Below are 27,515 nucleotides of genomic sequence, written 5' to 3'. Positions count from 1 at the left end.
ATAAAAAAAGAAAAAAAAAATCCCGTGCTCCTATTCGCAGTTTGGTTCTTTCATACACTTCTATGCAATATTAACTAAAAGATTACTATTTGTGGATTTAACATAAGTATATTATGGTACAAGATTTGCACACAGTAGATATTATATTTAGATATATCTACTGTATGCATACTGTATATTATATGGTGAGTATAAAACACAGTAAACTATACAGTACCGTATACCAACTATCTTGTGGAGCGTATTATAATACAAAGGCCTTTTATAAATTTGAGCCTATGTATAGCTTTGTCATTACTGGTTACAGAAAACCTTACAAAATGGCCATTACTATATTGTACTGCAACAATAACATCTTAATAAAGAACTACATTCAAATGAAGTATTTCAATACTAACTGAAGTCGATTGCTCTTCCTCCCCCTACATACATTCAGGGATTGAGGCTGACCCCTTCCAGAGGAGGAGGAGGAACAGCAATGATGTTCAGGAAGCTTTACTGAAATAAAGAAAACCTGGCCAGAAAAGGTTTACTTTTACCTATTCATAAACAACACATGCATACATAAAACCATAAATGAACTCTTGGGATATACTCAACCTGGAGCGTGATCGAGAGCGACTCCTGCGACGCGACCTGGATCTTGTTCTCCTCCTAGACCTAGAACTTCTGGACCTGGACGTTGAACGTCGTCTAGAGTGCGACCGTGTTCTATGAAAGAACGAGAATACAATGTAGAGTAATCTTCCGGTTTTCGAAGTATTCTTCGTCGAATTATGGAAGGCCTAACTAAAATTAAATCGTCACCTATTTCCTTCTGTGTATATGGATATACTGTAAGTACGAAAAGTACTAAAATATATTTCAAAATACATTTTCAGCAACTGTAATTAGCATGTTAACATATCACCATCAATCATACTTCTAGAATGAGAACTATCAAAACTAACACAATTTCACCCTTTCATGAAAAATCAAGTTTTCGTTTTAGAAATTTCAATACAGTACTTACCCAATTTTTTATCGTTAGGCTTGGCGAAAGAAACAAACATTTTATACGGTTTTTAAGCTTGTCTGTCCAGAGTGATTTTTATCTTTAACCGACAGTGGTCTTGTATATAGCGTCTATTCTAAAAATCGTGCTTTAGGGTACTGTACTGTACTTTGACTGAGCCCACAAAACTGTGGCAAGCTTTTAATATGAATATTGAATAAATATTGAAATAATAATTCTTTGAAAAAAATTGCTTTATTTCAATAAATTTTATCCAATATTCTCAAGCTGAAAAATAGATGGAGGGATAGTTGTAAACCTAAAAGTAAAGTGAAAACCCACCTAGGGAAAACACGGTTATCGAAAGAAAAAGGACAATTCTGATGCAAAACTCTTTGAAGCTTCAAGGATGGTGACAATCTTGTTATTCTTCTCACGTGATTGGCAAAATAAGACACCATTTAGCAATCTTACCCTAAGTGGGAACATTACGAGTAAGATTCAGTGTCCGAGCGTCTAGGACATCCCTTAAAAGAAAGGCCAGGCAAGCAGAATTCTAAGAAAAATGCTTATAAATAATCAGGTATTTCTCTTATACATAACTAAGTGTATCCCTGTTTCCAAAAAATTCAACATCATACCATCAAAGGGAGTATTTACATAAGATAGATCTCGTTTAGTTTCTAGATAATGCAGTATGTCCCCTGTAGCAACCAAACGACCTGAAAATTGGAATGCATCCTAAGCAATTTCCATCTCTCAGAAATGCATTCATACCTTCAATAATAAAACTAAGTCGTCACCTAGGTATAGTGGGCATTGATAATCAAAGTCTTTACTAAAAAGATTGGCATTCTTAAGAGGTGGCTCTATTATGTACAATGCAAAATAGTTTCTTGACCTTTACTGAAATGGTTTTCAGAGACCAGATTTGACAAAAAGTCTTTTCATCCGGGTTGTCCTCAATAAAGGAATTGAGAGCAGGAAACTGGAAATGCCAAGGTAGATTTTCAGTGTTGAAATCATTCTTTGTCTAAAGCTCCCGTAAAAGGGATAATTGTTTGCTTATAACTCTTGTAAAAGGTTAAAGAATAACTCCATTCAATGAAAATATAACATTGCTAGACAAATGCAAGCGCTGCCAGAAAGAAAATCTCCAACGTTAAAAGTCCTTAAACGAAATTGAGAGACTTGTTTCAAAATTAAAGGAAAGAATTTTAGAACCCCATCCAAGTTCCAAGAGATGTCTCGAGGTAGTAGTAGCTTCGATAATAAAGGATCTGATAAAATCCCACATATTTGGGCTGCTTGACAGGTCAAGCCCACGCGACATAAAGAAGCCAACAAAGAACTGTATGCCTTAATATCAAGTACTGTACTGAGGTATTCTTAGCGTATTTAAGAAATTTGAAATATTTAATATTACCTCAAGATTTTTGACAGAAATCTCTCTAGAATTGTACCACTTATAGTAAACTAGCTGGCCTTGAAAGCCCACATGCCCTCAGTAGGCTGTGTAGTCTCAAAGTGGCCAATAACATAAAGCTACAAAGGTAGATATAATGTATTTGTAACCAAACTACAGATGATACAGATTACGAACACATTTTCTAATCAATTTTGTTAAATTTGTCAACAAAATTCTACCTTTAAAGGGCTTCTAAGCCCTCCTGTTACTGTCAAGTCTGAAAAAATATTGGGGTCCACTAGGACTATGGTAAGTAATTCACTTTATTAACTTTTCATAGTAAGCTAGTCAGGTAGTCTTGGTCTACTAATTTCAATATAAAAGACTATTAGACATATCTAGGAATAATTTTAGGGTAAAAATGGCATACAATTTAAAGGTGAGGCTAAGGAAACCTCTTTAGGTTAGGCTAGGCTGGTCTAATTAAACCTTTTAAGGTTTAAGCTAGACTACACCTACAAGCTGAAGTACCTGTTTCTTTGCAGATCCATTTTGTTACAAATAACCATATCAGATACACTGACAAGATGAGAACTTCAGCAATCTTGTGGTATTTGTAAGGAGAGTAAAATTAACCTGAAAACATTGTGGTTTATACTGCCTGGCTTGTCAGGCTAATTCCAAACTCTTTAACCTCCCCATTTTTGTTCCTCAAAAAGAAAGACTTGGAAGATATTTTATTGTCTATTTGTTCCCTAAATGTTTCTCTACATTTGTTTCTTCAACCCCAATGAATCCAAAGCACCCTGTACATTGTGCTTGCTCCTTAAAATTCATACACTGCTAAGCATAGCACGACTTTATTATTGTGACATTATTAAAATACAAAGAAATAAGAGCACGAGAGATAAATACCAATACTGTATGTAGACAAACTAACAAATACAGTAATACCTCCGGATACAAAATTAACTCGTTTTGGAGCGGCTTTCGTAACATGATTTTTTCATAGAATGAGTCATGTTTTACATGTAACGTGATCTTAAAATTTACGGCAAATTTCATTTTGTATCCTGAGTATTTTTTTTATAGTACGAGGCGAAAAAATCTTTGTATGTCGTTTCGTAAAATGAGTTTTTCATCTCTCGATGTTTCACTATATAATTATGTCTATTCCACACTTAGGTCCCTCTGACGTCCAATACTTTGGTGCTATAAATTAGATGTTTCATGAGGCAAGGGTGAAAAGCCAAAATATCAAGTAAGATCAGTAGCTAGTGACCTCCACTAGCTATGCAATATCAAAACAGATAGCCAAAAGGTAAGACAATGGATCCCCCATGGTGGTAAGGAGAACTTACCTTGGAAAGTAGCTCTGATATCGCTCGGCATCAAGACACAGAAACTCAGGATTCTGCTAATTTCCATCTTATGATATCTAGAATTTGTAAAATAGTATGTATTTTGCATAAACACATAAAGAGAGAGAGAGAGAGAGAGAGAGAGAGAGAGAGAGAGAGAGAGAGAGAGAGAGAGAGAGAGAGAGAGAGAGAGAGACTCACCGTGATCTAGATCGTGATCTTTTATCCTTGGAAGAGTCTAAGAAAGACATGACGGGGTCAATGGCCGATGCGATAAAGTTCTGGGCCTCTTTGACTCTCCTCATGGCTTCCTCAATTTCTCGCTGCGCTGCCTCGTTGCTCTTGGTTTGGGGCTTGATAATTGCAGTGGTAGAATGGTTCACTCTGGAAAGAGAAACAATGTCAATTCAACTATTAACCCTTTTACCCCGAAAAGGACGTACTGGTACGTTTCACAAAACCCATCCCTTTACCCCCATGGACGTACCGGTACGTCCTTGCAAAAAAATGCTATAAAAATTTTTTTCTTCATATTTTTGATAAAATTTTGAAAAAATTCAGGCATTTCCCAAGAGAATGAGACCAACCTGACCTCTCTCTGACAAAAATTAAGGCTGTTAGAGCAATTTAAAAAAAATATACTGTAAAATGTGCTGGGGAAAAAATAACCCCCTGGGGGTTAAAGGTTGGAAATTTCCAAAGAGCCTGGGGGTAAAAGGGTTAAACACTACGGTAACGTATATCAATAATGAGATAAAAGAAAAAATCCTATAAATACTTATAGAATGTAAAGTCTAAATAGTCTTTCTACAATCTGTCAAAATATTTTATAATACTTTTCTGCTACAGACACAAGAAAAGACAAATTTGAAGATAATTTGTATTTTTCCCTAATACAAAACTGGAGTTTTTTATTTGGATTATCTTCCAGCTTTGCCGAAAGATAATATAAATAAAAAAAGGGAAGATTTGTAAGTATGGGAACAATTGAAAATTGTTTCCCCATTATGAAAATCATATTAATTTTACCCATTTTACTTTAAAATTACCCAAGCATCTCTCTCTTTTCCATTGATGTTGATAAGGACTTCAAATTGGTAGATACGTAAAACTACTATTGTATCATGCTATTACCTTAAAAAACACACACCCTCACACAAACACTCTAATCAATTTCTAATACAACTAACATTTTTTAGTTCATGCAGAATGAAGCTCAATTTTTTAGCTTATATATATGTTGCAAGGTTCAGTTAAAAAGGTGGCCTGTTCTAGTTCTTAGATCTTTAGCATCCCCTGCAGTAGGATGTAACTGCCTTCCACATTGGGCAAATGTTCCACTGTCCTTGTGGACTGGGGGACGAGATGGGGTTCTTTTATTCATGTCTGGGGTTTGGCCAGTTTTCATGCGTTGTCTGTATATGATAATGGTTGATTCAACACTGTACGATATTGAACATAATTTCCAACAAGAGGAAAATAGCTACAGTATAGTCTAATTCACTGCAGAGGAATACAACCAGAATAAACTTAAACATAGGATAGTCGGCTTAACAGAAAAAATGACACAATTCTAACATAATATAAGCTACAGTTAACAATAATAATGTTATTTTTATTAGTAAAATAAATTTTTGAATATACTTACCCGATAATCATGTAGCTGTCAACTCCGTTGCCCGACAGAATTCTATGGAGGGATACGCCAGCTATCACAATACTAGAAGGGGGTGTACTTACCAGCGCCACCTGTGGCCAGGTACTATAGTACTTCTTGTTGACACCTCCTCAATTTTTCCTCGGTCCACTGGTTCTCTATGGGGAGGAAGGGAGGGTCAATTAAATCATGATTATCGGGTAAGTATATTCAAAAATTTATTTTACTAATAAAAATAACATTTTTCAATATTAAACTTACCCGATAATCATGTAGCTGATTCACACCCAGGGGGGTGGGTGAAAACCAGTGTACAAGATTAAAGGATAGCTAAGTATCCCATATTTCATATAACAGTTATCTCAAATAACAATGAAATAATAAGTACCTGGTAAGGAAGTCGAATTGAACCGTTACTCTGCCTCTTTTTTAAGTTCGTCTTCCTTACTGAGCGCAGCGTTCCTCTTGGAGGCTGAATCAACCCAAAGGTGCTAAAGTATATAGGGCTGCAACCCCTACTAAAGGACCTCTACACAACCTCTAACCCAGGCGCTTCTCAAGAATGAATTGACCACCCGCCAAATCAAAAGGATGCGGAAGGCTTCTTAGCCTACCGTAACAACCATAAAAACAACAATACAAGCATTCAAGAGAAAGGTTAAAAAAGGTTATGGGATTAAGGGAATGTAGTGGCTGAGCCCTCACCTACTACTGCACTCGCTGCTACGAATGGTCCCAGGGTGTAGCAGTTCTCGTAAAGAGACTGGACATCTTTAAGATAAAATGATGCAAACACTGACTTGCTCCTCCAATAGGTTGCATCCATTATGCTCTGCAGAGAACGGTTTTTATTAAAGGCCATCGAAGTAGCTACGGCTCTTACTTCGTGGGTCCTTACCTTCAGCAATGCAAGGTCTTCCTCCTTTAAGTGAGAATGGGCTTCTCTAATCAGAAGCCTTATATAATACGAAACCCCATTCTTGGACATGGGCCTCGAAGGTTTCTTGATGGCACACCATAAGGCTTCTGACTGTCCTCGAATAGGTTTAGACCTATTAAGATAATACTTGAGAGCTCTGACAGGGCAAAGAACTCTCTCTAGTTCGTTACCTACCATGTTGGAGAGGCTAGGTATTTCAAACGATCTAGGCCAAGGACGTGAAGGAAGTTCGTTCTTTGCTAGGAATCCGAGCTGAAAAGAACATGTTGCAGATTCGGTCGTGAAACCAATGTTCTTGCTGAAGGCATGAACCTCACTGACTCTCTTAGCTGTTGCAAGGCAGACGAGGAAAAGAGTCTTGAGGGTAAGGTCCTTGAAGGAAGCTGACTGGAGAGGTTCGAACCTAGGTGACATAAGGAACCTTAAGACTACGTCTAGGTTCCAGCCTGGAGTGGATAGACGACGCTCTTTAGAAGTCTCAAAAGACTTAAGGATGTCTTGAAGGTCCTTGTTGGAAGAAAGGTCCAAACCTCTGTGGCGGAGAACTGAAGCCAACATACTCCTGTACCCTTTAATCGTAGGGGCTGAAAGGGATCTCTCATTCCTAAGATGTAATAGGAAGTCAGCTATTTGGGTCACAGAGGTATTGGTAGAGGATACTGAATTGGCTCTACACCAGCTCCGGAAGACTTCCCACTTAGATTGGTAGACTCTACGAGTGGAAACCCTTCTAGCTCTGGCAATCGCACTGGCTGCCTCCTTCGAAAAGCCTCTAGCTCTAGCGAATCTTTCGACAGTCTGAAGGCAGTCAGCCAAAGAGCGTGGAGGTTTGGATGTAACCTGTCTACGTGAGGTTGACGTAGAAGGTCCACTCTTAGAGGTAGAGTCCTGGGGATGTCGACTAGCCATTGAAGTACCTCTGTGAACCATTCTCTTGCAGGCCAAAGGGGAGCAACCAGCGTCAGCCGTGTCCCTTCGTGCGAGATGAATTTCTGCAGGACTTTGTTGATTATCTTGAACGGTGGGAATGCGTAAAGGTCGAGATGGGACCAGTTCAGCAGAAAAGCATCCACATGAACTGCTGCAGGGTCTGGAACTGGGGAACAGTACAGCGGAAGTCTCTTGGTCATGGAGGTGGCAAACAGATCTATGGTAGGTTGACCCCACAAGGTCCAAAGTCTGTTGCACACACTCTTGTGGAGGGTCCATTCCGTGGGAATGACCTGATTCCTTCTGCTTAGGCGATCTGCTGAGACGTTCATATTGCCCTGAATGAACCTCGTGACCAAAGTGAGGTTTTGACTTCTTGACCAAATGAGGAGGTCCCTTGCGATCTCGTATAGGCTCCTCGAATGGGTCCCTCCTTGCTTGGAGATGTAAGCCAAGGCTGTGGTGTTGTCTGAGTTCACCTCCACCACTTTGCCTAGCAGGAGGGACTTGAAGTTCAGCAGGGCTAAATGAACTGCTAGTAGCTCCTTGCAGTTGATGTGGAGCGTTCCCTGTTCTTCGTTCCACGTTCCCGAGCATTCCCGTCCGTTCAAGGTCGCACCCCAGCCCGAGTCCGATGCATCTGAGAAGAGATGAAGATTGGGGGTCTGAATAGCCAACGATAGGCCCTCCCTGAGAAGGAGATTGGTCTTCCACCACAAGAGAGTGGTCTTCATCTCTTTGGTGACTGGGATAGAGACTGCTTCGAGAGTCAAACCCTTGTCCCAATGAGCTGCAAGATGGAATTGAAGAGGGCGGAGGTGGAGTCTCCCAAGCTCGACGAACAGGGCCAGTGATGAAAGGGTCCCTGTGAGACTCATCCACTGTCTCACCGTGCAACTGCTCCTCTTCAGCATGCTCATGATGCAATCTAGGGCTTGGCTTATCCTTGGGGTCGATGGAAAAGCCCGAAAATCCTGACTCCGAATCTCCATTCCCAGGTACACAATGGATTGGGAGGGAATGAGCTGAGACTTTTCTATGTTGACTAATAGACCCAGTTCTCTGATTAAGTCCAAAGTCCAGTTGAGACTCTCCAGACAGCGACGACTCGTGGAGGCTCTCAACAGCCAGTCGTCTAAGTAGAGGGAGGCTCTGATGTCCGATAAGTGGAGGAATTTTGCTATATTCCTCATCAGATGCGTGAACACCATAGGAGCTGTGCTTAGGCCAAAACACAGGGCTTGGAATTGGTAGACAACCTTTCCAAAAACGAATCTCAGGAAAGGTTGGGAGTCTGGATGAATAGGAACGTGAAAGTAGGCATCTTTCAAGTCCAACGAGACCATCCAGTCCTCCTGCCTGACCGCTGCTAGGACCGACTTCGTCGTCTCCATCGTGAACGTCTGCTTGGTGACATACGCATTGAGCGCGCTGACGTCCAGCACCGGTCTCCAACCTCCTGTCTTCTTGGCCACCAGAAAGAGACGGTTGTAGAAGCCCGGGGATTGATGGTCCCGGACTATAACCACTGCCTTCTTCTGCACAAGTAGCGACACCTCCTGGTGCAACGCTAGCCTCTTGTCCTCTTCTTTGTAGTTGGGAGAGAGGTTGATGGGAGATGTGGTCAGAGGGGGTTTGAGGCAGAATGGAATCCTGTAACCCTCCCTCAGCCAACTGACAGACTGTGCGTCTGCACCTCTCTTTTCCCAGGCTTGCCAGAAGCTCTTGAGTCTGGCTCCTACTGCTGTCTGGAGATGCGGAGAGTCAGTTTTTTCCTTTAGAGGCCTTGGAACCTTTCCTAGACTTGCTCCTGGAAGAGTCTGGACGGGAGCTTCCTCGGCTGGGGGCTCTACCACGAAAGGGCGGTATGAACCTCGTAGCAGGAGTATCAGCTACTGGGGTGCGATAAGTCCTAGGGACTGAGGTAGCAACCTTAGACTTACGAGCCGATGAGGCTACAAGATCATGTGTGTCCTTTTGTATCAGGGCAGCAGACAATTCCTTAACCAGCTCTTCGGGGAAGAGGAACTTCGAGAGCGGAGCGAAAAGGAGTTGAGACCTTTGACAAGGTGTAATGCTGGAGGAAAGGAAGGAACAAAGCTGTTCCCTTTTCTTAAGAACCCCTGATACAAACATCGACGCAAGCTCGCCAGATCCATCTCTAATGGCCTTATCCATGCAGGACATCAGTAGCATGGCAGAATCCTTGTCCGCAGGGGAGGTCTTCTTGCTGAGGGCCCCCAGGCACCAGTCTAGGAAGTTGAACATCTCAAATGCTCTAAAAACACCCTTCAGGAGGTGATCAAGGTCTGAGAAGGTCCAGCAAACCTTCGAGCGCCTCATTGCAGTTCTACGAGGCGAGTCTACCAGACTTGAGAAGTCAGCCTGGGCAGAGGCAGGTACTCCCAAGCCTGGTTCCTCTCCTGTGGCATACCAAACGCCCGCTTTAGAAGTGAGCTTAGTCGGAGGAAACATGAACGAAGTCTTGCCAAGGTGCTGCTTAGTCTGCAACCACTCCCCTAAGATCCTAAACGCTCTCTTAGAGGACCTTGCTAGGACTAGCTTAGTAAAGGTAGACTTAGCTGGTTGCATGCCCAGCGAAAACTCAGATGGTGGAGAGCGGGGAATAGCAGAGACAAAGTGGTCTGGGTATACCTCCCTAAACAGAGCCAAGACCTTACGAAAGTCAATAGAAGGCGGGGAAGACTTGGATTCATCCACGTCTGATGAGGGATCCAGGTGTGCCGCCTCATCATCAGACGCCTCATCACCAGAGTGTAGCGAAGAGATCGGAAAGGTATGCTGAACAGCAGAGTCAGTACGAGCTGGAACATCAATATTAGTGGTTTCCTCTTCAAGACTCTGTTGAGGGAACACCTGAGGCTCAGACTGCAAAGGCTGAACAAAAGCAGAAGCAGAAGGTAGGCGCATGGGTGGAGGAGGCTGACTCCTGGCATGAGTGGCTGAACTCTAGGGTTAAGCTTGTTGAGTGGTTGGCGGAAGCGGAGTAGTAAGTTCCTGTTCCTGTGGTGTGAGCGGAGAGCGATGAGATAGAGGCTGCGCAGAACGAAGTAAATGTCTCGCCAGCTGAGGCTCCTGAGGCGCAAGGCTAAGGTGTTGTGGTGCTTGCCTAGAGGAGGGTTGAGCTCGCTGCAGCGAGAGCTGAGGAGACTGACTCATGGTTGGGAGAGGTTGTTGTACCTCGACCGAGTGAGGCATCACTGGTGGAGCAGCAAGTGGAAGCGGAGGAAGAGGGGTATAAGCCTCCTGATCCCATTGCTGAGGTTGCCTTAAGGAAGGCGGAGGCTGAACACCACAGGGAACAGTAAACTCAGAACGTGGCTCAACATCGTACGCCTGGCAGGCGGTACTGCGGTCAGGCGGAGCGAGCGCAGGCGGAGCGAGCGCAGGCGGAGCAAGTGCAGGCGGAGGCGGAGGCGCAACCTTCTCAGCCCGACACTCACGCATCAAGACCGAAAGTTGTGACTGCATGGACTGCAGAAGAGACAACTTGGGGTCGGCAGACACTACGGTCTGCTGAGGCAAAGCCTGAACAGCAGAGATCTGTTGCGGCAGAACCTTACTCCTCTTGGGCGGAGTGCAGTCGACTGATGACTGCGGCGAGTCAGAGCTGAGCCAATGACTGCAGCCCGGTTGAGCACTCGCGGACTGGACTCTGCGTTTGAGTGGTCTAGAGACCTGAGTCCAGCGTTTCTTCCCTGACAATAGATCAGCGGACGAGTAAAAGACGGGCTCAATCGTCTGCAGGTGGGAGTGACGGTCTCTGGAAGACACGCCCGCAACCACCGAGGATACTTCTGTGCGCCGATCAAGGCCTGCCGAACCCTTTTGCCCTTCGACATTGCTTCTCCCCTGGGCTTGGGAGCTTGCAAGAGGTCCCGGACTGGGAGAACGACTGACACGCACAGAAGTATCCTCACGCACCACACTGACACTGACACTAGCACTTGGCACTGCACTGACACTAGCACTCGTCACAGCACTGGCACTAATTCCACCCACTGCACTCTTGACCTTAAGTTCCTTGACTTCGGCCATAAGAGACTTATGATCACTTACCACTGACTCTACTTTATCGCCTAAGGCCTGAATAGCACGCAACACAACAGACATATCAGGCTGAGGGCAAATAGTAGGTTCGGGGGTAGCCACTACAGGGGTAGGAAAAGGTAGGGGATCATGAGGTGAGGAAAAAAGTGAAGAGTGAGAAGAACTCCTCCTAACTCTACCTTTCTCTAACTTAGTTGAATATTTCAAAAGACGGACAAAATCAAGTTCCGAAAGTCCGGCGCATTCCTCACATCGATTTTCTAACAGACAGGGCCTATCCCTACAGTCAGAACAAGCGGTGTGAGGATCTACCGAGGCCTTCGGAATACGCCTATTACAAGACCTACATCGCCTATGGGTGGGGGCTTGCGAAATGTCAGACATCTTGAATCCAAAGAGTTAGCCAAGTGGGGTTCCAAAATCAAGCAAAAGATCGTTAACCGTTAATCAGGACTATATAAAAGCTATCTAAGCTAATATAAGAAGGTTTCCAGTAAAGCGACAGCCGAAATCTGAGAGAATACTTCACCAAAAGCCGTGAAAATACTCGAAGATCATAAGCGTATCACAGAACGTCTTGCCGGAAGCACGACAGAGGAAAAATTGAGGAGGTGTCAACAAGAAGTACTATAGTACCTGGCCACAGGTGGCGCTGGTAAGTACACCCCCTTCTAGTATTGTGATAGCTGGCGTATCCCTCCATAGAATTCTGTCGGGCAACGGAGTTGACAGCTACATGATTATCGGGTAAGTTTAATATTGAAAAAAATAAAACATTTTAAAAGTAATTTGTATTTTTCCTAGCCATACAACTACTACTTCTCCATCACTTACAGCTAAAGAGAAAAAAAATTACAAATTTTTCTCAGGAGCTGTCTGTAAATGCCTACAGCACTAAAAAGTGGCCAAAACGAAAGTGAGTAGTCTACAATTAGAGCCCCTTTCCTATCAGTAGTAGGATAGCTGCTTGTTATCCAACTTTAATATCCCTAAATAAAGAACGAGGGTTTGTATGATGCGTAGAAACCTGCCAGATGTGTGGAAGAATCTGTGGTTCTAGGATTGGTCTGCACAGTCACACACAATGGCATCAGCGACAAAAACATTAATCTAATCATCATCACCAGTTATCATTTAAGGAAGCAGTATTCATCCTCAATTCAATGGACAATCATATTATTATTATTATTATTATCATCATTATTACTTGCCTAGCTACGCCCCTAGTTTGAAAAGCAGGATGCAATAAGCCCAGGGGCTCCAACAGGGAAAAATAGCCCAGTGAGGAAAGGAAAGAAGTGAAAATCAAATATTTTAAGAACAGTAACAACAATAAAATTAATATTTCCTATATAAACTATCAAAAATTTAACAAAACAAGAGGAAGAGAAATAAGATAGAATAGTGTGCCCGAGTGTACCCTCAAGCAAGAGAACTCTAACCCAAGACAGTGGAAAACCATGGTACCTAGCTAAACCAGGTAGGAACAAATATGCCTTACAGATAACTTACCAGACCCTGATTGCAAACAAAATCCCTCTCTCACCCATTATAAAAGGGATTTTGACGAAGGAAAAATCTATTTCTGGGCGAGAGACCTGTGCCGCCCAGTGAAATGCTCCTTTAGCACCATTTTTAAGGAGCATCTCCTTTATAGCAGTTATATACCTTAGAAATGGTGCTAAAGGAGCATTTCACTGGGCGGCACAGGAGGAGCCCAGAAATGTATTTGCATAGGAACAACTAGAAGTTCCACACACTTTCCATCACACATTAAAATACTTACTTGATGGGCTGTCCCATGAATTCCTGATGATGCATTTTCAGCGCTGATATTATGAAAGGCTGCTCAGAATACTCCACTAATGCATTTTTCGTTCCGTTACACTCCAATCCAAGACGCAGATAACGAACTTCTCCAGCTTTCGCTGCTAGCTCCATCAATTCCTCAGCAGTTACCTATGGGCAAAAAGTCCCAAGACTGTAGTCTCAAACATAAATATATCATGAAACTTCGGCAAATAATTATCATTATTACTTAACATTCCCCAAGAGAGATTAGTTCACCAAGCTTTTAACTGGGCTCCACAGAGCACTACAAGAGTAGGAAGACCCAGGCCTACATGGCTGAGGACTATGTCAATAGGCATAGGAGGAGATGATGATGATTATCAGGCAAGCTACAACCTTGGTTGGAAAACCCAAATGCTATAATCCCAAGGGCTCCAACAGGGAAAGTAGCCCAATGAAGGAAGGAAATATGAAAATAGCAAATAAAATATATTCAAATAATGAATACCTCAAGTCCTTTCTGATGTATCTCATGTCGAGTAATTTTCTTTCTTTTATCATTTACTTTAATAAAATACTTACTGAATATGTATAACTGTATATCTAAGGAAAGTAAATTTATCCAACTATACAGGTACACTAAAAAATATCTAAATGCATATTATTAATAGTTTTTGAGGTAATATGCGTTAAGTAAGACATCTCAATTAAACGGCCTTGGACTTGAGTGATAAATTATTGTGAGGGGATGGAATTAAAAAGGTAAATCTTTGGTATCCTGTAGACAATGTCAAAAATTGAAAGGATCTAAGAACACTGTTAATTCCAGTACTGTATAAAATAAGTATAATAAAAAATAGTTTAACCCTTTTACCCCCAAAGGACGTACTGGTACGTTTCACAAAACTCATCCCTTTACCCCCATGGACGTACCGGTACGTCCTTGCAAAAAACTGCTTTTTACATTTTTTTTTTTTTTGCATATTTTTGATAATTTTTTGAGAAACTTCAGGCATTTCCCAAGAGAATGAGACCAACCTGACCTCTCTCTGACAAAAATTAAGGCTGTTAGAGCAATTTAAAAAAAATATACTGCAAAATGTGCTTGAAAACAAATAACCCCTAGGGGTTAAGGGTTGGAAAATTCCAAAAAGAATGGGGGTAAAAGGGTTAAAAGAAACCAATGAAAAATGTGAAACTATATTAACAGAGTGATGGGGTAATCTCCTCCAGCAAGAGTTGAAATTAAGAATGAAAACACTGGAACATTTGGAATATGAATTCCAAAAGTCTGCGTATTGTCAAACAGATACTTTTTTCAAGGACAATGTACAATACCTCCAACAGCTTTTTTCTTTAGTAAATAAAAAGATTATAGAACATAAAAAATTTTGTCCCTGTAAAAGGATACAGTATCCAAATGCTGTACAATAGCTACTTACAGCAGGATCAAGATTGTCAAATATAACTGTGCGTCTAATTTCATTTATCTTGTGAGATTCTGTTGTTGCCGGCAATGGTGGATAGTCGGGTAAGTCGTTCTCTATCAGCGTTGGATCAGTTGTGCGAAGAATGATGCCTTCAATCTGTCGGCAAAATTAACGAAGAGCAATTATCATTACAGTAGGTTCATAATGGATTCTTTACTAAAATAAAAATCAACCTATACTACTGTACAGTATATTTCTACAGACACTAAAAAAACAACTTGAGCTGATCACAATGAGCATACCCCTGTATCTTTCAGACCCACTAGATTTTGGTTAGGTTTTACATAAACTTTTTATTATTATTATTATAATTATTACAAGCTAAGCTACAACCCTAGTTGTAAAAGCAGAATGCTATAAGCCCAAGGGCTCCAACAGGAAGAAATAAGGAAAAAAAATAAACTACAAGAGAACTAATGAACAACATTAAAATAAATCTTTTATAAATAATTTATAAAAACTTGAAAAAAAAAAAAAACAAGAGGAAGCAAAATCATATAGAATAGTGTGACTAAGATACCCTGAAGCAAGAGACCTCTACCACAAAATAGTGGAAGGCCATGGTACAAAGGATATGGCACAACCCAAGACTAGCAAACAATGGTTTAATTTTGGAGTGTCCTTCTCCTAGAAGAGCTGCTTACCATAGCTAAAAAATCTCTTCTACCCTTACCAAGAGGAAAGTAGCCACTGAACTAGTGTTTATGGGAGTTATTTTCCTTCAAGTCAAATTCTACAATACGGATTATTATTCAACCTATAATTCCAGTGGTAAAATCTATAAATATTTTCCAGCTGACCCTCTAAGTCTCCAATAAGGAACTTTGGTGTCTAAGTTCACGAATCCATAAATGCTATATAGAAAATTTATTCATATTTCCAATGCAATTTTCAGTTTATTTCTATCTTTATTCCTTTGTTACACTAGAAAACAATGACACAAGATGACATTGCTCACTGGCCAAAAATCACGAGCCTGACAGCGGCTTTGTCACGACAGGGATCATCAGAGGGTTAATGCTGATAGCAAACTATATTCAAGTAACAATGTAATGAACAGTGATATATTCCATGTCCAATATTTAAAATAGTAGTGGAAATTTCATTATATTTAAAAATAAATAAGGATTCCTGAAGTTCCTATTCTACCTTTGTACAATATTATCTCAGATCTAACTTCAGTAACGTCACTGGAACTATACTTATTAGAAGAACACTAATATATACCATGTCCTAAAAAAGTAGTGGAAACTTCATTATATTTCATAGATATGGACTCTTGAAGTTCCTATTCTACTTTTGTACAATCTTACCTTAGATTTAACTTCTGCAACATCACTGGAACTGTACTTATTAGAAGACTAATATATTCCAATATTTAAAAAAGTAGTGGAAACTTCATTATATTTTAATATAAATATGGACTTGAAGTTCCTATTCTACCTTTGTACAATCTTATCTCAGATTTAACTTCAGTAATATTAACGGAACTGTACTTATCAGAAGAACACTAATATACACCACATCCTATATTTAAAAAAGTAGTGGAAACTTCATTATATTTCATAGATATGTGATCTTGAAGTTCCTATTCTACACTTGTACAATCTTACCTTAGATTTAACTTCAGTAATATTAACGGAACTGTAATCAGACCCCTATATCTAAACAAAAACATCTGTCCAGACTTACCAAGAGAAGAATCATCAATCATACAAATAAAAAAAACATACCAAACCACAATTAGATGCCAGTCATCAACCAAAGGAAATAAAAAGGATACAAACCCACCTGATTAGTTACATGCGTTGGCCACTTGGATTCTTGTCCTATCCCTGGAATTGTTCCACCAGAACTTAGGATTTCCATGGCCCTCTGTTCATCAGGCATTTCCCCCATAGCGAAAGGTATGATAATCAGGGCACGATCAATGAAGACTGTGTTTGTGAGATGCTGCGCGACTGCAACAGAATCTCTATCGTGGAATTTGATGAAGCAAATACGGGACTGAACTGGTATTGCGACATCTCGGCTGAAAAGTTTAACAAAACACGATTAAAATTTTAGTTAACAGATATATCTAATTCACGACAAATTTTGAACGACAGAATATCAACGCATAACTCATAATATTCTTGAAAAGGCTTCAGAATAAGACACAGCTATGCAACACAGATAATTGGGCATGAATATAAATGTGCTCTTAGGGACTTAGAAAACAGTAATCTCAAGACTGTTTTCTAATATCACTGCCAAATGCTATGATTGTAAGTAGATAAAAAACAGTGGCTATTCAACATCCAGATCTTTTCATTAACAATGTCTCTTTAAATGCATGCAACTCATTTAAAATTCTAGGTGTGATTCCTGATTTAAAATTACTTTTGAGAAGTCATTGTGCTCGAGTTTTAAAGAAATCAATAGAATACGTCGCAGCCTAAGGTACCTCTTTCTAACTGACATAGAACAGCGTCTTTAACTAACGAGGGGGCAACCTCTGCGGACTCCCACTTATTTCACATAGCCACATTACTAATTCAGATATATTCTATCCTATATCTACGGAAAATGTTCTATGGTAAAAAAACTGACTTCATGTGACGTGACTTTATTTAATGGGGGTGGGGCATTACCCACCCGTAACCTTTTTTCCTAATACTGTACTAACACTGAAAAACAATGTGTACAGTATTTACATTATTACTTAATAAATTTGAAGATTTCTGGGATAATTGAGGATTTGCAATCTTCTTGATATAGTTTAAGAAATCTGACCATACATTTAGGCAAAAATTACTTCCTTTTGGAGAGTAAATAAATTTTATGTAAACCCTATTCAGTCCTGCAATACTGTATATTATTAGTAATACAGGCAAGTACTGAATAATTTGAGAACTGTCATTAAAACTACGAGATACACTGCCATTCCGACAGCTAAAAATGGAAAGGATGTGTGTCTTATCTCCAACCTAACCCTACGATTGATTACTTCATGATTCCATAAAAAAATTGGTAAATATTTACTCAAACACAATATTTATAATGAAGAAAATAACAAGTGTTCCTGGTGAAATTATTGGTACTTTGAAATGTTCAATAGAAAATAATTGTTGTTTTAAAATTCCAGTAGTTATGAAAGAGAATCCATAAATTTTAAGGTACACAAACACAGGAGCACTCCTTACCTTTAGGTTCCCTACCTAATCTAACTTAGGAGGCATATTCTTACAAATTTACCAGGAGGAGGAGGTTGCTATGCCTCCTGCCAGCCCTTCCCACTTAAGACTGCCGTATCCTTAGCCAACCCTAAGACTAAGTCTCAACCTTGTGTTTGCTTTCCAACTGGTTTCACTTATAAAATTGAGTTTGTCAAATTCATCTCCTAGTTTACCCTGTAGCCTATATGAAACTGGAAAAATATGTATTCTCGGCAATCAACAACATCATGACCATTCAAAATACATATGTACATTCGACAATTAACGACATGACTGTTCAAAATATACACATATTAGTAACCCTTTTTCATTCTAAAACAAAAAAATGGCCATTTTTTTTGGATGCTGTTAATATGGTCATGACTCTTGAATACGTATCAAAGTACTATTTCAAATATGTGACGTAGTTGGGGAGGAGCTAGTAATAAATAGGGTGGAGCTTGTATACGTACTAGGGAGGCAGGAGATTAGCCACGAGAAATCCATATGACAGTAAAAACAGTTCTAAAAGGAGATTAAAAATAGGTACCATAGTACCAGTACATAGAATAAAAAGTCAAAGTTAGGACAGGAAAACCACCTGTCATAATCTTATGAGCTGTTTTCAAGGTCTTCTTGTAACATGGCAACCCAAAACAAAAGGAGTAGAAAGGGAATTCTTAAGATGAAGTATATAAGTTATTCTAACAAAGCCAAATTAGGTTATGGGATTTAAACTAGTGTTATAGTAGGGCGTATTCAATTGTTGATAAATATTGTTTTACGAATATTATGCTACAGTAAAGGGTGGCCTATTGAAAACAACCCAGCCTGGGGATCTGCTGGACTGAGGTTCGAGTCCACTCAAGCTAGATGGTTTTTTGTTTACAACCTCACCATCCTTGTGAGCTTATGATAGGGGTCTAACTTTTGAGTCATCAGCAACCACTACCTAGCCCTACCTGGTCCTAGCATGGATGAAGAGGAGGCTTGGGAGCTGATCATATGTATATATGACCAGTGTCCAGGGCATTGTCCAACTAGCTTAGGCACTGTCACTGTCCCTTGCCTCTGCCTTTCATGAACAGCCTTTAAAAAAGTAGTCTAAACCATGACCTAGGTCGAACTGAAATCCTATTGGTATGTTTTACGTGACCATTCACAGTATGAAGAACTACCTGACGAGTATTATCAGAAAAGCAGTGTGTGGTAACGGAAAGAGCTCCACTAACTTTGGAAACTATAAATCTTAAGAAATTTAGGCATAAACAATTAATGAATGATTGGCAAAATAATTTCCTGAGGTTTGGAAATAAACTAAACGGTAAATATATGATACAGTACTTTAATTTCTAGCAAATTACATAAATTATATATTTTTCCTACTCGCTACCTTGTGTTTTGTACATTTCTGACCATGATAATTGGGGGCAAACCACCCTTTTTTGAGTTTTTAGAACCCTTATAAGACAATTATGGGGGTCGGCAGTGGAAACTGGAGTTTCTTGAGTGGGGAAATGCCAAAAACGAGTAATTTCCTGCAATAATAATAGGCAGAAATGCAAAATAAACACAACACAACCAGTTGAAAAAATATATGGTACATGTAAGTGGCTGAAAATTAAAATGTCTTAATTATCTACGATTTACTTCATGTCATCCTAATGGTTTTTGCTCTGACGTGGCTTGCTACACTCGCAAAACTAACATTACACTACAGCTCCTATGTTTTGGCAAGCGGTACATGTTGAGCTGCGCTCGCAAGCCCTGTGGGTTATTATTTTGGGGATATATTTTTAAACTTCTAATGGATTTTACTCCGCCATGTCTCACTGCCCTCGCAAAATTAACATTACATCACTGCTCCTATGTTCTGGTAAGCAGTATATGTTGAGCTGCACTCGCCAGCCCTGTGGATCATTATTTCCGGGATATTTAATACTTTCAGATGAGCAACAATAACTATACACTGAACGGAGAGCATTTTCATCATAATCAATCACTGACATACATGAAAATACACTAAATTTCAAAATAGATTGCATTTCCCTCAAGGAGACGTCTTTATGTGACGGTGGTGAAGCTGAAACTATAGGGGAGGATATAAAAAAGTGGCTGTTGTAGAACAAAAAACAAAACAAGTGACAAAATTAAATGCAAGCAGCGCATGCGCAATAGCCCGCCATTAGTCTCCTAAATGTAAACAATGGAATTAGAACGAGAAAGAGACTTCACATTTTAATCGACCGATACGCAAGTAATTTTATGCTCCAGCCCCATTTAAACACAGAAAAATGCCAAACTAGCCAGCACTCGTCCATTTCTTGTAGAAATTTTGGTTTCGCTAGTAAATAAAGTATCATATATTAACCAACTAAACAATTTTAATTCCATACTATTTTCCAATAAGATACAATAGGATGAAATAGGGGACATGGCCATAATATCACATGGGATTGAAACTGCCGTTTTATGCTGTTATCGTATCATATTTGCCAGTCATCTGTATCATAGCTTTTATTAGATTTAATCATTTTAGCTATAAAGAAAGCCACAGGAGTCTTTGTATAATGACGGCCATGTCTAGGCGTTCTTAACCTGTGGCCTTCGTACAACAAAACCCGTATCCGTTGTTCTACAAAACCTCTACACCACCTAACCTAACCTAACCTACAAGTCGTTTCTTTACCTACTTACCTAACGGAGGGGATAAACAGCCCCCAGCAACCCACCTTAGACTGGCGCACTCTTAGCTTACACTGTTTGCTTCATAAACAATTTCACACCTAGAAACATTAACACAATCATATTTCTTAAAAGAAATGTATTTTTCAAATAATAAAGTGTACACTTTGGGTGGTGTGCGTTGATTTTCCATCATAGCTGTGACCGATTTCACCAACACTACACTTTGAACAAACAATGGAATAATCCCCCAGGAGACCTATTGATACAAACGAGATGTAAAGCCCATACTCTCGGAAAAACTTCATAATCCTAATATTTTTTCAATTAATCAAAATATAAAATGATTCACAGGTTTCTTCACTCTTGCACAGATCCTTTGCCATCTTCGCATCTTGGGGGCTAAGAATAAGCATCTCCAACTCACACTTGATGCTCCCATTAGCCCGTTTGAATTTTAAAAGCATTAAACTTTAATTGGATAAAAAAAAAGCCTCAGGCCAAGAGGGGTTCGATTGGATCGTTTCAAATTACCGAAACCGCCAATTGGTCCAGTAATCCACCACTAAAGCTTGGCTGAATTGATCAAAATGCCATCTACAGGGAATTCTAGGAATTAGGGGAGCAAAATAAGTGAATTTCAGGGTATAGAGCTCATTCAACACATAAATTTCACGGCAATTTTCATGATTTTCAAGATTCTAAATGTATCTAGTCTACCTGGTAAGTACCTATCCAGTTATTTAGAATGTTCTGAACAGTTTTTCTTTGTAAGTTTGCAATAAAGGAATTATGGGAGCATGACCATCATTATACATACACCTGGCCATCATTATACATACACCCCCCACCACACTGGGATTGGGCAATTCAGCCCCATGGTACAACTAAAAACAACCTCTGTAGTTGCAGTATATAATAAAAGATAAGAGGTTGTCCAATAAGATGAAGCGGGAATTAAAGTATACTAGGCTATATAACAAGCGAAGCTAAGGGCAGAAAGAACGATGCGAAGCCCTTCAAGTAATATCTACTGAGCACAGACGGTATTTAATAGTCATTGCGGGGTGTATGAAGGATAGCGACCACCTGTATATACTATGGCTAACTTAGGAAACGGTAGTGTAAGGTGAGTCGCAGGTATGTAGGTAAGGACATGGCTTGTAGATTAGGTTAAGGGGGAAAGTTTAGGTCCATTTTTAATCAATGCATGAGGAACTGGCCACTGATATACAAAGGCTCCGTAATTGCCATTCAAGGCCAGGTAAGGAGGATATGTGATTTCGATTCTTCCCTGATGAAACGTGGCTTTTACAGTGTATTTCCATGTTTTGGACTTCCCAATACCAATAACCATACCCTCTGTACACAAAAACTTTCCAAAGGGCCACAGGATCATTTAAAAATCACGAAAATACATCTAAATACCTATAATTTACCTGGTTACCACGAACGGTGCACGGGTACATATTTACAAAACACGAGGAATCCCGTTAACTCTATTCTGGTAATTAGCTAAAAATTAGTGATAAGCTATTATCTTAGTATCGTAGTATTAATAATAATCACTTAAAACATAACCTGAGACTGATATGAAGCACTTACTACCTTTTTTCGGTCGAAAAATACCGTAAATGAAACTACCGATAGATAAGAAGTTCCACTTACATGGTGGGATACAATCTGATGTCCTCTATTTTCCCCAAGAAGCCGAATAATGTAGACATCTGATCTTTCGTAGCTTGAGGAGCAATGTTGGATATCTGCACCACTCTCGTCTTAGAGGACTTCATCTTTATCTTTTTGTAAAACTAAATAAATAAATATAAACGTAGCCAGGGCGGCATCACCGGAATCTTCCTCACGCACTTCGTAAACCACGGTTGCCAGGTTTTCTAAATGAGAAAAGGTCAATTTCTAATCAACAGAGGCTTTAAAAGGTCAATCCATTAATAGAAAAAGGTCAAAAATATAGTATTTAAGGCTCGGCTTTTTTTCATATTACTAAAGGCCAACATATTTAAATACAACAGGTCAAATTTGAGTTTTTTTTGGCCGGAAAAAAAGGCCAAACTGGCAACCCTGTCGTAAACAACTACCTTCGGCGCATTCTACTCACCAGTGGTTGAGTCACTTGAGTATTTGCAAATTTTGTAAACACGATTTAAACAATGCAGTTATATCAATATTATACATAAATTAAATGATAAATATTATATTTTACATTATATACTGAATTATCGGAGTATTTTATAACTTAAAATACTGAGAAATTTCTAACAACCTTCAGCGCATTCTATTCACCAGTGGTTGAGTCACTTGAGTGTTTGCAGTTTTGTAAACACAATTTAAACAATGGTCATATCAATATTATACATAAAATAAATAATATATTTTATATTTTACATTATACATTGAATTATCAGAATATTTATGACTTAAAATACTGAGAAATTACTAACAACAACCTTCGGCGCATTCTATTCCCAAGTGGTTGAGTGTTTGCGGTTTTATAAACACAATCTAAACAATGCCGTCATATCAATATTATACATTGTTTAAATGATAAATTTTATATTATACATTAAACAATGGATTATCAGAGTATTCTAAAAGTTGAAAATACTGAGAAATTGTTATTCGACGTGAATTTTAGTGGAATTTTAGTAGGATTCTGAATATTGTTTGGTGCGTTGTATTAAACAGTTATGGTTAAGCACTTGCAATTTTAAGAACATACTTAAACAATGCCGTCGTATTAATCATATATGATAATAAAATTGGTAGCTTTATAACTCATTCCAAATTCTGAATTATCACTACATTTTAAAAGTGAAAATGCTGAAATATTGCTAGTTGACGTGGATATACCTAGAAAATTGGTGATAAGATGCAACTTTTCTGGTTGTTCTTCAGGATATTGGGATAAAAGGGAAAAACGCCTGGCAATTATTATTATTATTATTATTATTATTATTATTAAAAGCTAAGTTATAACCCTAGTTGGATAAACAAGATGCTATAAGCCCAGTGAGGAAGGAAATTAGTTAATAAATTGATGTTCTAGGTTGGAGGGGCCCCAACAGGAAAAAATAGCTCAGTGAGGAAAGGATACAAGGAAATAAATTAATGTTCTAGGTCGGGAAAGGAGGATAATGTGGTTTGATTCTTCCCTGAGGAAATATGGCCTCAACATTGTATTCATTATTATTATTATTATTATTATTATTATTATTATTATTATTATTATTATTATTATTATTATTATTACAAGCTAAGCTATAAAGGTAGTTGGAAAAGCAAGATGCTATGAGCCCAAGGTCCTCAACAGTGAAAAATGGCCCATAGAGGAAAGGAAACAAGGAAATAAATTGATGCTCTAGGCTGGAAAAGCAAGATGCTATAAGCCCAAGGGCCCCACCATGAAAAAAATAGCCCTGCGAGGAAAGTAAACAAAGAAATCAATAAACTTCAGCAAAGCAGCAAACAATTAAAATAAAATTTTTTAAGACCAGTAACAACACAAATCATATTTTTGTATATAAACTAAAAATATAAAAAAAAAAAACATGAGGAAGAGAAATAATATCTTTATCATGTATTCCAGGAGAAAAATATTAGGAAATATATTACATTACTATCCATTCTTTTGGGATCGAATATATATATATATATATATATATATATATATATATATATATATATATATATATATATATATATATATATATATAAGCTACAATGAATGGTGTACTATGTATATGAAAATATTAGGCTCCACTGAAATAGCACCAATTGATACATTAACGGGAATCTATTAGAACAATGTCATGCCAATTATTCATATTATGCAGATAAATTATTATTATTATTATTATCATTATTAGCTCCCTAGTTGGAAAAGCAGGGTGCTATAAGCCCAAGGGCTCCAACAGAGAAAATAGCCCAGTGAGGAATTAAGACAATAAATAAACTATAAGAGAAGTAATAAACAATTAGACGAAAATATTCTAAGAAGAGTGATAACATTAAAATAAATCTTTAACATAAATTTAAATAGACAAGAGGTAGAGAAATAAGATTAAATAGTGTGCCCGAGTGTATCCTCAAGCAAGAGAACTTTACCCCAACACAGTGGAAGACCCATGGTACAGAGGTTATGACACTACCCAAGACTAGAGAACAATGGTTTAATTTTAAGGTGTCCTTCCCCTAGAAAAGCTGCTTACCACAGCCTAAGAGTTTCTTCTACCCCTACCAAGAGGAAAGTAACCACTAAACAATTGCAGAGCAGTAGTTAACCAATTAAGAGAAGAAGAATTGTTTGGTTATATCAGTGTTGTCAGGTGTATGGGGACAAAAGAGAATGTGGGAAGAATATGCCAGACTGTTTGATGCATGTGTAGGTAAAGGAAAAGTGAACCGTAACCAGAGAGAGAGGCTATTATTCACTGTTGAAGCACTTGGACTTATAGCAATTTGCTTTTCCAACTATGATTGTAGCTTAGCTAATAATAATAATAATAATAATAATAATAATAATCTGGCCAGTCAAATGACCCAATAACTCTCCAGCAGTAGTATCTCAACGGGTGGCTGGTACCCTGGATAACCTACTACGCTAGGGTAGGTCCTTTAAAGGCACACAGAGAGAGAGAGAGAGAGAGAGAGAGAGAGAGAGAGAGAGAGAGAGAGAGAGAGAGAGAGAGAGAGAGAGAGAGAGAGAGAGAGAGAAATTCCTCTATTACTATATAATGCACAACGTGTTTCCGAGCAACGACTTAGTAAACAGCGCATTGGTGCCACATCTACATCTATAACATATTTTAAATCATGACATGTAATTATACACGAGATCACGATTATTGCAATAATTAAATTGATGGGATATTTTAAAAGCCAACAAAGTCCTGATAGGAGAATGGGCGATACATTACGGGGGTATATTAATAAATTAAAGATTTGCATAATGCAACGTTTTCCTCGCTGCTACGGCAGCCGGATTAGTTTATGATTAGCTATAGTGACTAGAGGCAAATTGACTGTTCAGTAGCACTTGTAATACTGTAATTGCAACAGAGTGAGAGAGAGAAACTGATTTATTTTATAGTGTAAGTGTTGAAAATGTTTCCATACTTGATATGAAGTAGGCTAAAGAAAAGTTTAATATAACGTGATACCATTATTCACATTAAACAAAATTACGTCATGATTTTTTTTATTTACAGTCAATGTGGTTGTCATGTGCCTGTTATAATTCTGTGTTTATTTTCACTATTTTTACAAATATTCAAATTCTTGGGAATTCTGTGATATAGTGATGTTCATTTCTCTATTTCACAATATGTGAAGCACATTAAAAAAAATTCTACATTTTAGTGTAAATGTGGTTGTCATATACCCTGTTATAATTCTGTATTTATTTCGACTGTATTTTCGAATATTCCATTTCTGAACGCCGGGTAAAGTTGTGAATTTATAGTAGTGATCATTTCTCTATTTCACAATATGTGAAGCACATACGATATTAAAAATGTCTACTTTAAAGTGTAAATATAACATTACCTCTGTAACATCTCTAATAACAGCACTTGAAAAAAATGTAAATAAATCAAAGCCAATGTTGTGAACTTTTACTAATAAATTAAATATCTCTACAAAAGGCCAATGTTATGAACTATTAAATTTCAGAAATTGTAAAATTCTTGAAAATTCTACAACTTAACGTGTTCATTCTAACCTCGACATTACTTCTGTATTACACACACACACACACACACACACACACACACACACACACACACATATATATATATATATATATATATATATATATATATATATATATATATATATATATATATATACATACATACATATATATATACACACACACACACGACTTAATCTTGGTCATACTCTTTAGATCAGCGTCATTAGCCCATCAGTCAAAAAATAGATTATATCCTTATTTAACCTTTGACCTTTAAGTATGAATTTATCTTGACCTGACTGCATACTGGGTTCATTAGTAAAGTACAAATAGCATTAATGTAAATCCTGTTTTTTGCCATTAACTTCGCTGAAAGCAACAATGCAACACAGAATTCCTAGTGAAAAAAAATGATAAAGTTGATCGATTTGTAATTAGCCTTGTGGAGAGAGAGAGAGAGAGAGAGAGAGAGAGAGAGAGAGAGAGAGAGAGAGAGAGAGAGAGAGAGAGAGAGAGAGAGAGAGAGAATTTTTGCCCAAATAGACAGGCTTTTACATATGTTAGAAAACCAGGGGTTTTGACTGATTTCTTGAAAATTAAGATAATAAATAAAGCAGATATAAATGTTATCAATGATTACTATTAACGAAATAAGTCACTGATAATCCTGTCATACATTTTAATTTGTGCTGACGAAGATAACAAATCTCTACTTATTTTTCCTTAAAAGAATTTCTTTCTTATCCAGGAAACATTTGAAACATAAGTCATCTTTGAGACATTTATAACCATTGTTTATTTCAGAATTATTATTATTATTATTATTATTATTACTTGCTAAGCTACAACCCTAATTGGAAAAGCAGGATTCTATAAACCCAGGGGCTCCAACAGGGAAAATAGCCCAGTGGGGAAAGGAAACAAGGAAAAATAAAATATTTTAAGAAGAGTAACAACATTAAAATGAATATCTCCTGTATTATTATTATTATTAGCCAAGCTACAACCCTAATCGGAAAAGCAAGGTGCTATAAGCCCAAGGGCTCCAATAGGAAAAAAATGGCCCAGTGAGGAAAGGAAATAAATAAATTATGAGGATAAATTAACATTATAAGAATAAATTAAAAATATATCATTCTAAAACCAGTAACAGCGTCAAAACAGATATGTCCTGTATAAACTACATAAACTTTAATAAAACAAGAGGAAGATAAATAAGATAGAATAGTGTGCCCGAGTGTACCCTCAAGCAAGAGAACTCTAACCCAAGACAGTGGA

At 38.3% G+C, this 27,515-nt stretch overlaps 1 protein-coding gene and 1 long non-coding RNA gene across 3 annotated transcripts in view; one reads left to right on the top strand and one right to left on the bottom strand.

Annotated features, from left to right (window-relative positions):
• Positions 1–22,406, bottom strand: part of Srp54 (splicing regulatory protein 54) — a 40,989-nt gene extending 18,583 nt beyond the window's left edge. The window contains exons 1-6 of one of the 2 annotated variants that reach the window (XM_068385999.1): positions 22,193–22,406; positions 16,434–16,674; positions 14,595–14,738; positions 13,148–13,320; positions 3,965–4,147; positions 601–711 (exon numbers count right to left, since the gene is read on the bottom strand). In XM_068385999.1, coding sequence (XP_068242100.1) covers positions 601–711; positions 3,965–4,147; positions 13,148–13,320; positions 14,595–14,738; positions 16,434–16,674; positions 22,193–22,317 — 977 coding nt within the window. In that variant the 5' untranslated portion in view covers positions 22,318–22,406. The remainder of the gene's footprint in view (positions 1–600; positions 712–3,964; positions 4,148–13,147; positions 13,321–14,594; positions 14,739–16,433; positions 16,675–22,192) is intronic. The other variant, XM_068386000.1, reaches the window with a different exon arrangement.
• The window catches only part of LOC137652541 (uncharacterized), a 282,636-nt gene that overhangs the window by 88,671 nt on the left and 166,450 nt on the right, over positions 1–27,515 (top strand). The gene's annotated exons all lie outside the window — the stretch shown is intronic.

This window comes from Palaemon carinicauda, chromosome 13 (genome assembly GCF_036898095.1).
Source record: "Palaemon carinicauda isolate YSFRI2023 chromosome 13, ASM3689809v2, whole genome shotgun sequence".
Lineage (NCBI taxonomy): Eukaryota > Metazoa > Arthropoda > Malacostraca > Decapoda > Palaemonidae > Palaemon > Palaemon carinicauda.
This window is presented reverse-complemented; position numbering and strand designations above follow the sequence as displayed.